Source organism: Mya arenaria, chromosome 15 (genome assembly GCF_026914265.1).
Source record: "Mya arenaria isolate MELC-2E11 chromosome 15, ASM2691426v1".
Lineage (NCBI taxonomy): Eukaryota > Metazoa > Mollusca > Bivalvia > Myida > Myidae > Mya > Mya arenaria.
In genome coordinates, this window is record NC_069136.1 from 17,720,677 (window position 1) to 17,739,581 (window position 18,905).

General features: G+C 36.0%; 1 protein-coding gene across 7 annotated transcripts; it reads right to left on the minus strand.

The window, feature by feature from the left end:
- Positions 1-1,701: 1,701 nt before the first annotated feature.
- Positions 1,702-18,612, minus strand: LOC128220797 (monocarboxylate transporter 3-like). 7 transcript variants are annotated; one of them, XM_052929351.1, is made up of 7 exons: positions 18,104-18,612; positions 11,997-12,217; positions 9,531-9,674; positions 5,390-5,788; positions 4,751-4,798; positions 3,604-3,729; positions 1,702-2,998 (listed from the first exon to the last, which is right to left on the minus strand). In XM_052929351.1, the coding sequence occupies exons 1-7, from the start codon at positions 18,262-18,264 to the stop codon at positions 2,781-2,783; spliced, it is 1,317 nt and encodes a 438-aa protein (XP_052785311.1). In that variant the 5' UTR covers positions 18,265-18,612; the 3' UTR covers positions 1,702-2,780. The 7 variants fall into 7 exon arrangements, with proteins under 7 accessions (XP_052785311.1, XP_052785305.1, XP_052785304.1 ...); XM_052929345.1 differs by having other exon boundaries at positions 4,631-4,798; XM_052929344.1 differs by having other exon boundaries at positions 4,529-4,798.
- Between the last annotated feature and the right edge of the window lie 293 nt (positions 18,613-18,905).

Here is an 18,905-nt window from a genome sequence, read left to right on the forward strand (position 1 = left end):
CACCTTTTTGGCACCAAATACTTATTTTCCAGGTAATGTGTCTGAAATAATTAGGTAACTCTTTGATACCGAAATTGCAGAACAAAAGACAATAACATTATGAAAATAAATTCGGGTTTTAATCAGAGGCGAACCTACGCTTGTTACGCTTGTTACGTCAAGGACAAAACAAAGCATGACCGCTCAGCAAATGGGCCTCGTACATAATTTATTGACGTTTTGTCATTTATACCTTGAAAGCAGCACCTGATAATGTCAATTAACAAATCACGATTCAGCCTTTTGCTGAACTGCGTTAGCAACGGTTTTGGAAAACTGTTCTCAGAATAAATACATTCTAGTCTCTTTGGACTAAAAACGCAACAGCGTTTTACAACTACCGAAAACACAGAACGACAGTGAAAACCAGCTGAGGTCAGATGAAATATATTCAAGTCTCTGAGGACGAAGGAAGGGTAAAGATTTAACTCATTCTAGTCTGTGTTGATGAGAAAGGGGCGAATGTTACGGCTATGACCTGAGACCCTGAAAATGTACGGCATTGGAACGCCGGATGTACTCAGAGCAGTAGCATTGTTATGTCTGTGGACGAAAAACTGGGCGTATTACATGTACCACAAAGCACTGAACGGCAGTGAACGCCAGCTTATTCAAAGTAAATGAATAATAGTCTTGAGCCAGCACTTTATTTACCCAGTCTAGATGAAACGCCGTAAGCAATCGGAGCACCTTGGTCACTGACCTTTAAAAACACCCTCGAATGTATATGGCAGGTTTAAAATAAGAGAATTCTTTACATTTAACTACGCTGCAAGTAGATCGCGTAGTCATTTTAATTTAGCAAACCCTTAGGACTTTGTTTTAAAGGAATCTTAATGATTTATTCAATAATTATACACTTCGCTGGGAATCGATTTAGTTATAAAACATACACGTTAAAGCATTTAAGGAATTAATTTTATTATTATAAATTTAAGGAAATACTTTGACCACAGAACGGGCACACATCCGAGGTGAGTTGCATGGCGGAAATGGCCGAGATATTTTCCGATTAACTTCGTAAGTGCATGGTTCGTAGTATCAATGAGTACCAATCTTTCTAAGAACAATTAATAAAAAAGCAATGGTTAATTTCAACCTTGTCTAAAGAGGATATGTAGGTCTTTGTATAATTTGCTTTAACGTCTTCTGTGTCTTATGTTGAATGTGTTTTATAAACATTGCGCCTTTAAGCCGGATCTTGATGCATTTTTTTTTAATTCTGGGCCGCCGTAGTTTTTTTTTTGTTTCGTTCATTTATGCAAGAGTTCAGGTTAATTTCACTGAATATATTATTCAACGAGTCAACAATAACCCAAAACCCTTCCTGATTCGCCTGTAACGCTGATAAGCCGAAAATCAAAAAGCTATGCAATTTCCCATGCTGCATACATAGCAGAATTGTATTAGTCGGAATAAGAATTCCAACCCCAACACTTCGTCTTTAACATAGTGAAGCCGATTGTGTCAAAAGAACAACAACAAAAACCTTGCATAAGGCCCAATGCTAAAGCCTAACAAACAATGAAACACACACACAAACGCACACACGCACGCGTATACGCACACGCACATACACACACAAAATATGCAATAACATATCTATACCAAATTAAGTTGAATATGTCGCTTTCTAAGGGACTGTGAAGCTGGAACTCATTGCGGATTTAAATTGTTTTATTTATACACAACCTCACATTCAAGAATAATTGCAAAAATAAAAATATAAGCCTTACTTGGTCCAGTATCATCATGAAGACAGTGAAGGATAAGAGTAATTAAATGATGACAGCTTATATAGTCATTTTAGTACACAACGAAAACTCCCAGATCAATACTATATATCATGTGCATTTTCGGTCCTGGTTTTCAGTTTACAAACGTGCCCTCTTCGATCCGAACAGTAAACACATGGTTGGCCTTTTTATGGCATATTTCAAATCTATTTGTGTAAAAATTGAAGATAACGCATGTTCTGTACATTTTACCAAAACGCGCATAAGACTTTTCTTACTGCATTCAGGACGGGTAGTGGTTTAAGATTTATCCATGTCCGGTGTGCCAGAAAGGTATTTCCGGTGAATTTTGCCGTATTAGAAAAGTCAGACGACAACATCGCGCCCCGCTATTATAATGTTTACTTTTTAATTTATCGTACTTATATTCTTTAATTTTAATTAAGAGTACATCAATAGATATTTATACATGCTGATGACTTAATTAGAAATAAAAACACCATCGCAAAATCGATTTAAATATAAAATGTTTGACGTCAATAATGATCTAAAATAAGAAGGCGTCGGCAAACTTCGTTGCTGGCTCACGCAGTTGCCCTGGTTTGACGTTTTCATCCGAATCGGAAGCACATGATACATATTATGTGTCCGGTCAAACAGAAACATGCAAAACAAACAGCACAAAAACAAAATTTAGATATACATTATGTCAAATGTTCTTTGAGCTTTCATGGCTGAAAGTGAAAACAAAATGATTCCACCAACTTTCCAACAATTAATTACATGCACATAAAAGTTATTTTTAAAGATAATACAAATCTCACATAGGGAAAATATCTTAAACACTTTAATATATTATATTGACGCAAGAGTTAATAATTGACATTCAGGGAGAATGATGTATAAGAGTAAGAGCATCAAAAGGGGAATCCAACGTTTACTTCAGACGAAATTGTAATAAAGGTCATCGACATTTGTTGTTAATCCAAATTTCTCTTTCGCACGTTATACCCGAAGTGCCTCACGACTTGTTGATGTGATCTGGATCTCAATGTCGGAGGTGAACTCGTTCCCGTTTATCTTGTTGTTACGTTCCTTTTCCCGCCGTTTCTCCCAGCGGTTTATTGCGCGAAGCGGGAAGGAGATGACACCGGAAAAAGCAATTGTGATTCCAGCCAGATAAAATGCTCCTTTGTAGTCGCCCGCCTCGTCCGACAACGCGCCTGGAACATTGGAGTGGGCGATATAGAGGGGAATGTAGGGAGGGGCAGAGATGAGGGACAACCAACCACACCGAGGACTCGGTGTTCCCTTGGCCTCTTTAAACAGACACTTGTACTGCTTTAAACACAGGAAATCGTCTGGAGGTAGACGTGATTCATATCAACATTACGTTGCTAGTACAATTCGAACTTAAACTATTTCAACTTTCAAGCATACACTACACTTGAAGAGGACGGATTGAATAATGATACAATGTAATTACAGGGACAAGCCTAGCTGTCAAAAATAGAAAATAAATAAGACCTGTTTAGCGGCACAAGGCAAGGTCTCAAACGTCAATGAACTATAGACACAAACATATTAACATCATATACACACAAACAAGTACAAAAACAAACTTTAAAAAAACTTTGGGGGCGGGGGGGGGGGAGGTAATACGATCGAGTTTTAGACGGTATATGTTCGATATCTTGCTAATGGAATGTTCAGCTTCTGCCCAGCGAACGTTAAAAACAGACACTAGATGATAGAAGGAAGTCACCACTTGTTTCGTCTGGGTTATTTTAATGGTCATGATAGTGGCTTATATAAACTACCTTAGTACCTGCTATGGGTGCTCCTATAATGGCTGATATCCCCTTGCACATTGTAAGGAGCCCGAAAGAAGACGTCAGTTTCTCTATACCCAGCAACTCAGCCAGGATAATAGATTGGTAAGATACTATCACCGCTGAAAAAAACAACACACCGACAAATATTAATACTTTTACTATTATAAGTTTAGGGTTTGATGACATTTTACTTTTCTTATATATGCTTTGGTTTTCGACTTTACCATAATTATTTTGCTTGTGGATTATTACAATATTTTTGTGAAAACTACAAAAACAAGCTCAGTACGCTTTTATTATAGGTTTAATTTATGTTTTTACGTGATTATATTTGGGTTCTTTTATCCCATATAAAGTTAAATGTTTCCTTTTTTATTTGCTTGCATTATTTGCTAGGTGGTGTTGGTAAAATAAGGGAAGTGTCAGTTTTGTTGTGTAAATATTCGAACGAATGTCATTTTCTAAAATAAATACAGCAGCGAATTGTACCCTTTTTCAATAATTGACTATTTTGTGGTGACCGAAAATCAACCAAGGTGTGGCTGGTTATCTCTACCCCTCCCTACATTCAGGGTGGAGCTGCTGAAAGTTATTGTTTTTCTTTCTTATCTTCCTTAAAATTACAATTTTATAATAATACGTCCTCCAATGATGAAGAAAATTGCATAAGATAGAGGGCAGTACAATGAAAATGGTATTTATTAAGCATGAAAACACTTGCAAACATATTCAGTGATTTTTTAAGCCTGAATTGCCTTAGCACCAATTGATATTAAACTTAAAGGGTAAGACTTCGTATATCCTTAAACCAGTTTTGGTGTTACATTTGTTCAAATGAAAGTTTCAAAATGGTGCATAATTCTGTATTATAACCGAAAGAACAGTTCTGACCCGCCCCCAATGTCCGCTAGTTCTTACCAACACTGATCCCGAAAACGACGGCGTAAGTCACCATTCCGCTGAAAACAGTATACATGGGTGCGAACATGGTGGCAACGCCCCCTATCACAAGAGCAACACCTTTGATTATGATAGCGTCGGCCCAGGGTCGGTCCGCCAACCAGCCGACAAACACACGAACCACCGTGTTAGTTATGCCGATTATGGCAATGATCATCGCACCTTGCAATGACGTCATACCTTTGTCGTTCAGTAGATCCGGAATGTATATAAACGGTATGAAAGATCCTGAAATGATAATTAACAAGGTATTCAATTAGCCACCCACTTGGAGAGAACAAGTATAAAACTTAGACATGCAAATACAAACCTTCAGTACATATTCTGACATACCGACAAACATGTACATATGCTCGGACATACATGTACATACGCTGGGATATACATGTACATACGCAAGGACATACATGTACATATCCATAGAAAAACATGTACATACGCTCGGACAAACATGTACATACGCTCGGACATACATGTACAAATACTCAGACATACAAATACAAACCTTCAGACGTACATATACGTAGATATGCTCGGATATACATGTACATACGCACGGGCGTATGTACATGTATGCCCGAACGTATTTACATTATTTACATGTATGTCCAGGCGTATATATATATATATATATATATATATATATATATATATATATATATATATATATATATATATAAACGCTCGGACATACATGATCAAACGCTCGGACATACAAGTTATACGCTCCGACATCTATGGTCATAGACTCGATCATACATCAATATACTCTCGGGCATACACGTGCAATAGTTTATAAAAAACGGCATTTATACTCACCAAGAGTATCAATAAAGGAAGACATTCCAAATACAAGAAATGTTGGGCTTTTAAGTAACTCGAAATTGAACGTGGACGAGATATCAAAGTCACAACACTTCTTTGCAGGCGATGATTTATTTCTCACACTATCCTGCATTCGCTTAGAGTAAGAACGCGAGTCCTCGAGGGGTCGTAGGAGGGCGGCTATAGGTACCAAGTTGAGCACAATGGCAGACATGATCATCATGGCACCCTTCCACGTGTATTTCTTTATAAGGAACTCGCTTAGCGGCGCAAATCCGAAGGCGCCGATGCCACTTCCGCATACGGCAATTCCGGTGGCGAGGGCACGCTTTTTCTTGAAATAGTGGCCAACGGAAACGATTGCCGGGAGGTACACCAGCCCCAGACCCGCACCTGGAACACGGAAATGAAAGTTTTGGTGTTGTTTAATAGATTTTGTTTACACAGTTTATGATAATTACAATAGTTTTGTTTTTTTCCCTCTGATGACGTTTTTTTTTGCATTGTTACAAGCTTTTTAAGGGGAACTCTTAGTTCCACCAGCGTTGTAACGTATTAAAGTAAGGATTATCAGAGATAAAAAAAACTGAGTATAAAACTATGATAAAGTCTCAAATAATATCGGATAAAATCCTAAGGTCGACGATGCTTTATTTAAAAGAAATGTTTGGGAAATTAAAAAAAGGGTAAAACCCATACAGTTCCTATGGAAAAGGCCATGTTTATGTTTGCTTAGATAACTTTTTCTCCCACCTCAGATAAGTAGATCCATTAATTTAACCATGGTAGAAATTCTTATCTTGCCCACGGGCGAAGATAAAATGCCCGTATGTAACTTCTTTTAATGGTCACCACATTGTAACTACCTCCCTTGTTGAAGACTGCCGTCTGTAGCGCATCATGGAAACCTTGTCTTGTGGCAATATTTAGAACGCTAGTTAATTATTTCTCGCTTCAAATGTCACCAGAAAACAGTTTTCACGCACCTTTCAAGAAATAATGCTTCACTCTTCTTTGAACTATTTAAAGACCGATCAGACCATTTACATACTCTGAATCACTGCGCGAATATCCATGACAACCACGAATTATCGCATATCCGTACGCAATTATTTTCACTAAGCACAAACCAGTTCCAGCAAAAAAATACTTTTTTACTTAATTTTGTTTAACTGCGGTGGGTAAGAAAAAGCATCTACCATAGCCGCTCGTGTAAGATAGGTTCATCCCGACCCTCGCGCAGGGTGTTTTGCGGAAACTCGGTAAACCTCGTTTCCGCAAAACACCCTACGCTCGGGTCGGAATAAATCTATCTTACACTCTCGGCCATGGAAGATACTTATAATCCAGTGTACGGTTATTCACCGTGTGGATAAGGAGTAGGAAATAACTAGAGGAATACTGAACATTTTCAAATGAAAATTCTCATGCAGATAATTAAGCTACAGAGATGCAAGTATCTTTGAATGAAAATTTATCAAAGTTCTTTAGTGTTTTCGAAGAGAGATCCTCGCACATGTTTTTGTAAATTGCACATTTTTGTGTATGACGAATTAAAATGTGGCATCAGGAGTGTTGAAACTAAAATACCAAAAGCTGGAATCCTTCTGCAAATGTTGATATTTGCTCGGATATCGTCGTTGAAGACCAACAGTTTCATGTTAGCCTTAACATCTATTTACAGCTTTGATGTTGCGTGATTGGTTGATTGACATTATCAAGTGATGTTATAGATATATGGATGAATGTTAAGGAGTCAAATTATCGTCCACTGATGTAAATGTCCTTGCGGGGTAGTGATCCAGGCGTATATTCTGTAATTTATTTCTGACTTTACCGGCGTGGGTTTGCACTCCACAAAATACTTTCTTATGTTATAACTGTAATTTTTGTTCAATTTCGATATGATAGAGAAAAATAATGACAAAATAAGCCTTTTCAGATTATTTTGAAGATATATACATATAAACCAAACACTTCTAAGTTAAAAGATAAAAATCATTAAACATAGACATGTGCCAGAGAGGTAGATTTTTTTCTCCAAAAAAACCCAGAGAGGTAGATTTTACCGAATGCGCGTACTCGGCAATTTCTTCAGTTTTTGTGTCATTTAAGTACTCTTCAAAGGGTATTTTGACTTATATTTTGTCTTTGCACTTCCTTTAAGGTATCTACTGATTGAAAACACTAGCTCTTATCTTGTGTCTTGTTTTAATTTTCCATTTAGTCATATTTTAATAAATAATATGAATTTGTATCATATATTAAAAAAGCAATTCTGAAAAATAGATTCATTATCAATAAAAAAAGTCTTAATTGATTTAATGTGTCCTTTTCGGATTGTCACTTGTTATAAAATGCATTAAGTCAGCTTAGCATTTAAAAACAAATAGTATAGAAAAGTATAGAAATTTTCAGAAGTATTCAGAAAGTCATGCGATATGCAAATTTCGTAATGACATTGTGCGCGCTAAAAAGATTATTCCTTCTGGTTTGTTGAATTTTGTTATTGCGATAAATGCATTTTATATCATTCTCGGAGTTAGAAAATGTCAAATTAACTATTAAAGCCTAGTATTAAATGATTGCCCATCTGCAATTGCATAGCCTTACAATGTAGGTTGTATTATAAATTGTATTCCAACCAAAGACTTGGTCATTCAAGACGTGGACGAATAACTTCTGTTTTACCAAGGGAAAAGGATAAAAGACCCGTAAAGGTAGGTGACTATTTTCGGCCGACCGTTGTCGCAAATAGGTCTTTAAGCATTGAACATTAGTGAACTTATATATATAAACACTGTGTAAACAAAATATGGAATGATCCTTAAGTTCATTTAATATTATTTGCACTTGCGAAACCTTGTATAAAATTAAAGGTGTATAACCTTTTAGATTCATATTACTATTTTGATAGCAATAGGTCTATGATAGGTAATGCTATACTAAGCAATGGCGGTATTTAGCGTTTTTATTAAAAGTGTCCAATATTATTAGTTGCACTTTAAGAAGCTGGGTTGGAGCGGTACTGGATACGCGGAACTCGAGCTTGATATGACACCGAGGGGATGTATATCCAATACAAACCTCCCAGCGACTATTCGTTTTACGAATAAATATATCAAAGTATACTTTTATCTAGTACAATGTGCACTTTTAAGCGAAAACAACTTTACTTTTTCACCTCTACAGCTCTTGTTTCAAAATAAACAAAATTGATGGGATTGTTTATACGCTTTGTGTGATTTTATTCAACATTTACCCTATTCCATATACAGGATGTTGAGATTGGGAGAAGTAAAAATATCTTAAACTAAAGTTTCAAAATACATCGAATTATAAAGCCGCTATTTTGTTTTGTTTCACAGATTGATCCACGTTTTATGGTAAAAAGTATAAGAAAAATGGCACTTTATAATTGTATGATCAGAAACGAATGTGATGAATCGATTATGACATATAATTAATCATCCCTAAATAAAATTTTACTATTGTGTTTTACATGCACATAACATGGGGGAACCATTGTCGAGATTATTTTGTGGCATATCCTTTTATTTTGAAGAACGCACATGCATATAATTATCTTTGGACTCAAATTTCTGGTTGAATTAAACACGTACTAACAATTCTCATGCCAGATGTTTCACGAGCAACATTGCACCACCTTTTATTATTTTACGTGTAAGATAAAAAAACGTATGGTATTTAAGCACTATCAAATGTATAATAAGACATGTCTTTTAATTTAAAAAAAAAAATAGTAATCGGGAAAAATCGCGATATTTACAGGAACTATTTGACAACAACATTGATATAAAAAAAATACGACATTACGTCAAAAAACTATGTCACAAACGCTCATGGTTAAGGAAATGCGAAGCCTACAAGAATTTGTACACACATATACCATATCAGGTATGTTAGAAAAAAACGTATATAATATATTGATTAATTTGGTTAATTATCGAAATGCATAATATTTTATCGAAAGCCTTTACTCATCCAAGTAGGAAATTTGTGAAAAGTTTTAAAATAAACCGATTTATATTTCAGTTTTATTACAAATCTCTAACATAATTCTTTAATTAATTGAATCTGCACTAATAAGATTTTATTATACAAAACTTTATACCTCCCAGTAGGCCATATACGAGGATCATGATGCGAACGTTGGGGGAAAACGTACACAGGAAGAATGAGACGGAAGCAAGGCAGGCTCCGAAGATGGCCACGGTTCGGTATCCATACACTGCCACCAGGATACTCGCTATAGGATCTTTGAAAAGGTGAAGAAAAGGAAACTATATATATATGTGACATCATCAGCAAAACTTAGTCCTGTTGATGAAAAAGGCAAAACCATTTTTTGCGATAAAAGTGAGCCTCTTTAGCAAGCAGTCAACAGCTTCTTTGAAAAAATATATATAACATCTTGAACATAATACGTAGGATATGAGAGCATACGCGTCGCGGAAAAAATGAAAAATGCGGACGATGATGCAGAAGAACACGAAAAGGCTATGAAACATCGACGGAGTCTGCAATATCAAGAAATATGGAAACAAAAGCATAATGCACATCTCATAATAAAATAATTATACTAACAGTTTGCTATAGAAATTCGTTTCCGCAAGAATGATTATCTTTTCCATCTGTGAGGGCGGTTATGGCATAATTGCCTCACGACGACGAAAACGTGCAATTTGACGTATTTTTCACGATATTTATATGGACGGTGGATACCTGGAAGCTATAACAATTAAAAGGCAGCATTTAAGAAGACGGAACAATCGGTCAAAAGAAAAGAGAAATTAGTTTTACTGTTAATGACACGTTCCCTGTTAAGCAACAAGTACTTCCGGGTAAAATCAATGAAGGAAAACGAATGAGACAACAGAGTGCTTTATTGAAAAGTTTCGTTTTGTTTTTCTGGTTTTTCTGCTGATGAATGGAAACTTTTCCACCGAAAGACAAGGGTTATTCAAGTCCAGATTCTAATATTGAAATGAACGTCAAAACCAGCTGATGTAAAATTGGAGGTGTTTGAAAAATGGTAATATTGCCATCAAATTTCAAAAACATGTGAGAAAAGTTTTGCTTGTTCAATTTTAATAGCTCTTTATTTCTAATAGATTATATCATTCAAACCATTTTTTTCTGTCTCATTATTTACTTCTGCATTTCAGACAGCATGCTTATCAAATCATATATTATTCCACAACATAATTTTCAAAACCGGTTCAAAATATGGATAAATGACAAAACAAATCCCATGGGCAATTATCATTACAACTCTTTAAAGAACAATTTTTGAAAACATACTACGAACATACTACGACATAATAATGAAGTGGTCAACTTAACTGATAGGGTAAAGTTGTTAAGTTTGTATCAAGCAGCCGATTTCATTAGTCGCATCAAAAAGAAAAATAAAATATCTCATTTTTCTTGCAAGCACTGTATTCCAGCAAATAGTTGGTTCTGTTTTTATCACCATGACTTTACACTCACACTGGGGCATTGGATTTCAATTGCCTGGTGACCTGATACTACTTGGTATCATTTGAAAGGGCTTTGTGTGAAAAAAAAAACAAATTATAAAACTTAAAAAGGACCCGTATGCCTTCAAATATCATAAAAAGTATGTACATTTTCATTCATTATGTTAAAATAAAGAGCAGATTGTGTTAACTTTATGTCCGTATGATGCACTTTCTTTGGGTCGGATTTCTTTAGAGAAAGAGATATGACTTGGCTTTTTTTCGAAGGGAGTAACAAGGAAGCAATCTTACTAGGGCATGAAAAGGTAGAACATTTAAACTCGGGTACCCAATCGTCAATTACCCAAGGGTACACAATACTCGTTTATACATTTCAAGCCACAGAATAAGAACACCATTGAATATAATCCACGACATATGATACAAAACCAAGACCAGTTTGAGGGTTTGTTAATTAGAGGTTAATGAATTGCGAAACCAGCCTGTTGCGTGATAATTAGCCCGAGTTCCCAATAACGGCCCTACACGTTGACGTATATACCTACCTCATTGTAAGGTGTGTTGGACTCATGCTGCAGCTGCTTTTTAAAATATCGTTAGAAAATATATGTATACATCCATTATTTTACCTCGGATGTTTGATAGATATTTAAAGCATCACTGGAGCTCCGTTTTGGTTAATTTAATTTTATGAATAACGATCTCACTTTCGATTTATTTTATTTGATTCATATTCTGATTAAAATGATTTTTCTATGTTCTAAATTCAAGAATTTTCTGCATTAATTTCCTCTACCCCCTTCTCCGAAAAGGAACAAATGCTTGGCAGAACTCTAGTGTCAACCAAATCAATTGCAGTGACCAGATAAACGTCGGCGTTGCTTATAAAAAAAATTGGAACGGTATAGAGGAACAATAACGTCGGCTGAAACATATCGAATCAACAATTAAACTTAGAAAGCTCTCACAAAAAGAATACTTTTTGAAAACCTTTCATAGATAACCAATTACAGTAAAACATATTGTAAAAGACCTTCAACTTACTTAAAGATGTTGGAGTATAATATTCCGAAAATATCCCAACTGGATCCACTCACCTATACCAAGGTAGGTTCCATTTAGCACAGAGATTATTAAGGAAGTGAGACTCTTGCTCTCCTGGAAGTGTTGAAGCAGCTCAATGTAGAAAATTCCGAACGAGTACGAGATCCCGTCCAAAATCACGCCCACCATAAACGCTGCAAAAGTCACTACCCATCCCCATCCTCCGTCCGGTGCGTTTTCATAGCAATAACGTTCCTGTCCCATAGCTCCGGCGCTTTGAAAAGAATGGATTTGATCTACAACAAATCTTTTAAATGCTTTACTCAATGAAATTTAACTGAATATTCTCCATTAAATACCATGTGAATAAATCACTGCCGCTATTACTGTCAGAATGAGATTGTTTCTCTATAAGGTCTATAGTTAGTTCTGCGCCGTCGTCTTTCGGTTTGTCTGTTGAAGGTCCTATCTCCCCATTTGGCCTAAATACGGACAGTTGAACTGTTTTAAACTTACATTGATATCCTGCTTCATCATGTTTAATAAGCTATATTTGTTTCATTAAAGAAATTCAAATCTTGTTTGCAATATACACCTGGCTAAAATATGCACCAGGTTGCAACCTAACCCACGTTGCATGCCAACGTATCAATGATATCTTAATAAAAAGATGAGATACATGTTTTATTATGTACGGTTATCTCAAAACTATGCACTTTGAATTCATTTTAATATCAAAATGGAACATTACCAATATCAACAACGCCATTACTATTTTTCCATCATTTTAATTCAATAGACATAATATTAATAAAATAACTGAACAGTTTTTATCTTATCTCTTTCCTCATATCAAGATCAAGTTGATCATTTAATGTCCTAGTTTTTGTGCATTCAGTGCTAAACAAGCCACATATAAACTATTTTTGTCAGTTTCATTTAAGCCCATCCAGACGAAAGTTTCAAGTGTTAAGTCCATACAGTATTTTTGCAGTCTGATGTGTTAACATTCTATTAATAACCAACCACAAAACATTTGTAAGTATTTTAAGTATTAAGAAAGCCGAGACTTTCTTTCAAATCGTATCTTGTAGCGCAGTAGGTCCTCATCAGCCCTCCCGTTTTTTGTGAAACAAATACCAAAGCAGCATATCGATCGGCATTCTTAACCGAAGAAGTATTCTATAAATACTCTTCTATGGTCTAATAATTCCTCTTTTTTCTAGCATATTCATAAATAAACAAACCTCAGAAGGTCTATTTTCAAGTCAGTCGAGTTCTCTATCATTTTAATCGTTACTATAATAAAGCACATTCAGAGCCCGAAACACACATGTAGCTCTAATTCACTAATTTTGGCAACAATGAAGCCTTTTTAGAGCAAAAGAAACTATGTATTCCAAGAAAGCTTTTAAGTTCCAAAATACTTCATCTTGTTAACCATATGCCCCCACCGAGGGAGCATGGCAAACCCATTTGCTGCTCTAATTAAACACAATTAGTACCAAAACAATTACATTGTGGCAACCATATGGCCCATACAGAGACCAAAACCACACAAATTCAGCTTACATATTAAGCCTACTCAATTGCTAACATACAACATATTTGCCTATATCAAGTTATTTTCAAGCCCCAAAATTCATATACAGCATTTATATCATATAGATTTCATTAAACCTGATATGTGTCAAAAATACAACAGTTGTTTGAACCCTTAAACCTGTTCAGAGCTTAGGAATATGAAATGCATTTCTAGTTCAAATAATTCACTCAAAGCGACATAAACTCCAGTAATTCTCACATAAGGCCTTAAAAATTACAAATATCTCACATATTTGCAACCATAAATCCAACCAGACTCATTTACAGCCATATAATTTTGCATAGTGTACATTCCCCGTGATGGCCATATTAAAATTGATTGGCATATTGTATTTATCCTTAGAAAGCCCTTAGCAATGAAATATTTATTTCATTTCATTTATGTCATCCCAACTTTGTTATACACAAATTTTCATGAGCATCAAGTACAAATACGAATATACAAAAATCACATATTTTGTGGCATCTTCATACTTTGGCCTTGAAATGCATTGACCTTGACCTTTTGGTAGTCAATGCAGCATGTTAATATAAAGTAATTTCGGAACATGAGCAATAAACATCGAACTTTATATCCTTATCTATATGTGCCATATAAAGTGATAAAAAAATAACCGAGACGACCGTCTTAAACGCCATATATAGGTTACAAAACACATAGCTAAAACAACTTCTGCTATTCTACACCATATATTAAAAGGATGTTAATTATCAAACATTGCATGCTTATAAGCATCAACTTTTGAAGAAATAGGGTTTCTTGCCATTAAAATCGATAAATTCATCGGTTTCAAGTACACTTGAAATGACAACTTGTTTTTGAGAAAAAGTTTTTTACTTAAAACTTCGTTACCATCAGTAAGCACCACGATACTAGGCATTTATTTATGCCATAGTAAGTACAGCGACTGTATATTAAAGATATCTTAAAATGGCGGCTTACCTTATATCAGATGAATCCAAAGTGGGTCCTGAGCTAGTTTCAATCACATTAATATTTCTGCGTGTTCATAAAATGTATCAACATAGTAATTCAATGTGCAAATGTTAATCACAATATCACCCGACTGTTAGTTACTTTTGCGCCGAGAATAGTTTTGACTTATTTGCTAACTGTACTTGTACCGTAATTGCACATATTTCTTGGTCATAAGACAGATACCACGCACGTAAGACTCGTTCTCGTTGAAAAGGGCAAAGGGATCATATAGACCTATGTCATGGTGTAGCCTAGACCTGGCCCTACATGATGAAAAAAGATTGCCATGGATTTTATTTTATTATTATTTAGTCATGAATAATTTGGCTCCATGGGCTTTTTATCAAATGGTGCGTACACCAAATGGTTAGTAAATTGACCAACGACAGATTTCCCGTACTTGAAAAGTATTCTCGCAAAAGTGGAGGCTACTAGTATTGTTAAGTGGAATTTAATTTGGCTCCCGTCAGTCATACAAGTACATACACTCAGACATACAAGCACCTACACTCAGACATCCAAGCACATTCGCTCAGCCATACAATCACATACGCTCAGACATATAAGCACATACACTCAGACAAACAAGCACATACGCTCAGTCATACAAGTACACACACCCAGACATAGAAGCACATACGCTCAACCATACAAGCACATAGACTCAGACATACAAGCACATAGACTCAGACATACAAGCACATAGACTCAGACATACAAGCACATGCACTCAGACATACAAGCACATACACTCAGACATACAAACACATACACTCAGACATACAAGCACATACACTCAGTCATACAAGCACATACACTCAGACATACAAGCACATACACTCAGCCATGCATGCACATACACTCAGTCATACAAGCACATACGCTCAGTCATACAAGTACATACACCCAAACATACAAGCACATACACCCAAACATTCAAGCACATACACCCAGACATTCAAGCACATACGCTCAGACATACAAGCACATACACTCAGACATACAAGCATATACACCCAGACATACAAGCACATCCACTCAAACATACAAGCACATAAACCCAGACATACAAGCACATACATCCAGACATACAAGCACATACGCTCAGTCATACAAGCACACACACCCAGACATAGAAGCACATACACTCAGACATACAAGCATATACACTCAGACATACAAGAACATACGCTCAGTCATGCAAGCACACACACCCAGACATACAAGCACATACACCCAGACATACAAGCACATACACCCAAACATTCAAGCACATACACCCAGACATTCAAGCACATACACCCAGACATACAAGCACATACACCCAGACATACAAGCACATACACCCAGACATTCAAGCACATACACCCAGACATACAAGCACATACACCCAAACATTCAAGCACATACACCCAGACATTCAAGCACATACACCCAGACATACAAGCACATACACCCAGACATACAAGCACATACACCCAGACATTCAAGCACATACACCCAGATATTCAAGCACATACACCCAGACATACAAGCACATACACCCAGACATACAAGCATATTCACCCAGACATACAATCACATACGCTCAGTCATACAAGCACATACACTCAGTCATACAAGCATATACACTCAGTGATACAAGCACATACACTCAGTCATACAAGCACATACACTCAGTCAAGACGAATAGATAGTTCCGATTTTCAATAAAACAGAGAAGGACATTTCTCTTCACTAAGGAAATAACAGTTCGGTATGCATTGAAAACGCGTATTCTGTTGTAATGCCAATGGGTCAAAAAATAGACATGAGCGATGAGCATGGTCTCTTTTTTTTCTTTTCATAGGTTAAAACAAGTCAATTTGAAAACTCGTTGGTGCCAATTAACCCTTGCGCATGATTTCTACAATCGATAACCGGATTTCTGCTATAAACTGTGTACTAATTCGGTGTGTATCAAAATTCATAGATACTCCCTAGGTTAAATGCCATACACTTCTATCTTTTGAAAGCAAAACCCAAAACGGATATTTTTAATTAAGGAGAAATAAAAGAACACACATATTTCGGTATACAGGTAGGTAACCCGATTAAAATTTGGTATGGAACCATCTCTCCTTCCCCTATACCCCCTTTATTTCAAGACTGTCATAAAAAAGCGCTCTTTCACGAGTGACAATATAAAAAAAAGATTCACCAATTCACTAATTTATCCGTAGCAATGGCTATTTCTTTTCCTTGGCTGTCTGTGTAAAAAAATCAATATTATTATAAACCTGATTATAAACGCGTCGTACTTCCCAGGAGGCCATACACGAGGATCATGATGCGAACATTAGGGGAAAACGTACACAGGAAGAACGAGACGGAGGCAAGGGACGCTCCGAAGATTGCTACGGGTCGGCATCCAAACACCGTCACTAGAATACTCCCAATAGGAGACTTGAAAAGTAAATGATGTAAAAAGAGTCAATCAAAAATATAAAAGAGCCAGGTGGACGTCTAGAGACAGCTCCGAACAAAATAATACCAAAGATGCCCAAAACAATGCAGTTTTAGTTCACGTCTCCATTTTAACATTTAACATATGCAATGATAAGAGAGAATACCATTTCAATAAAACATATGAATACACACAGGGTTTTTTTATGATTAAAAACTACCCTGTTATGATATATAAAATACATAAAATATATGAAGGGAAACACTAACCGAATATTCTCTATATACATTTCGTGACATAGAATAGTAAATTTTTCATCTGAAAAAAGCAAGTATTGTAATGCATTGAGTTGAACGTTTGTTGAATATAGGAACGCTGCTTTTGTTCATAAAAGGTATTCGAGTAGGAAGGAAAACGTAAGCAATGAGATGAAGCACCTTATACATTCATTTCTTCAAGCACCAGGTGAGCTTAAGCAGCACCCCAAAAGCACCAAATTAAAATGGAAGTGCTGGGTACTATGTGCTTAAATTGTACGGCATTTTGTATCAGTGGTTAAAAATTCAAATAAACATATTTGATTAGAAAAAATTATAGGCACTGTCACTATGGAAAGGAATCTGATGCGTTCCAAGAATAAGTTCAAGGTCATCTACCAAGTTATTTCTAGATGGGCTCCTTGGGTCTTGACTAACTTTATCAGAATTTTTTAAATGATTGGTGGTACCCTAAACTTCGTCCTCATCTAGGTCAGTTGATTTTGAGAACATTTGCATTAATGTTGAAATCTTGAAATATTTTATGTATCTCCCACGTCTGAGAGTGTGAAATTGATTGATCTTAAAACGAGATTTACCGAGTAACGGCAGAACAACCTGCGCGATGGTTGGATTGAATCTTACAAGAGCGCCCAGGGTAGAGGAGTAAGGAGTACCACTGCAGCCAAATATTTGATTTTCTTATTTTGGTTGGAAGTAATATTTATTCAACAGTTTTATCAAAAGGCATAGCATTTTAAAACCATCACCAAAGAACTCATTAAAGTATCAAATACTGCTTTTAACCCTCAACATATCACAGGAGTTGTCGAAATAATTTTGTTTGACAATATTCGAACGTGATGCACTCACCTTATGCCGAGGAAGGTTCCGTTTAGCACGGAGATAATCAAGGAAGTGAGACTCTTACTCTCTTGAAAGTGTAGCAGGAGCTCTTTGTAGAAAATCCCGAACGAAAACGAGATTCCGTCAATTATCAAGACCAACATGCAATAGTCACAATCCACCCCCATCCACCGTCCGGCACATTGTCATTGCACCTTTGTTCCAGTTCCATAGCCCTAGCGGTTTGACAAGATTGTCTTTGATCTACCGGCGCTCTTTCAAATGTTTCACTATTTAACTGATCACTGACTTTTCTCCTTATGATACCACCTAAACTTGTCAAATCACTACCACCATTACTGTTATCATAAGATTTTTCCTCTATTAGGTCCCTTGTTTTCTCTGCTCCATCTTCTTCCGGTTTGCTGTCTTCTGGTCCCCTTTCCTCATTTTGCGATATTGATGTCAACAAAGACTGGATTAAGAGAAGAAAGACCTGAACAGTTTACCAACCGACTTGGATAATTATCCACTTGTTATAGTTTAAATAAATATGACGCATATGCTTTCAACGCAAAATGCTAAACTTTCAAATAAAATTAACCAAGGCGTGAAGTTTAAATGTTCTATTCAGGTATTGATATATTATGCTATTATTATAAGCGTTATCATTAAGCGTTATAATTTGCTCAGCAATATATTTTTTTAAAGAAATTTGATCCTCTCAGCTACCATATAATTGCATCTAAAATATACCCAACGTGCCTGTTTACCGACACGGCATTCAAATGCAAGATGTAAACTAATAAACATACTGTATTATAATATT

Excerpts from the sequence above, each read along its gene's own strand:
- LOC128220797 (XM_052929344.1), bottom strand. The coding sequence starts at position 18,264 with ATGGGGGTGGATTGTGACTATTGCATGTTGGTCTTGATAATTGACGGA. Across the intron at positions 9,675-11,996 it reads TGGAACCTACCTTGGTATAG|ATCCTATAGCGAGTATCCTG; the intron begins GTGAGTGGATCC and ends ACCTTTTCAAAG. Across the intron at positions 3,730-4,528 it reads CGTTTTCGGGATCAGTGTTG|CGGTGATAGTATCTTACCAA; the intron begins GTAAGAACTAGC and ends TGTTTTTTTCAG.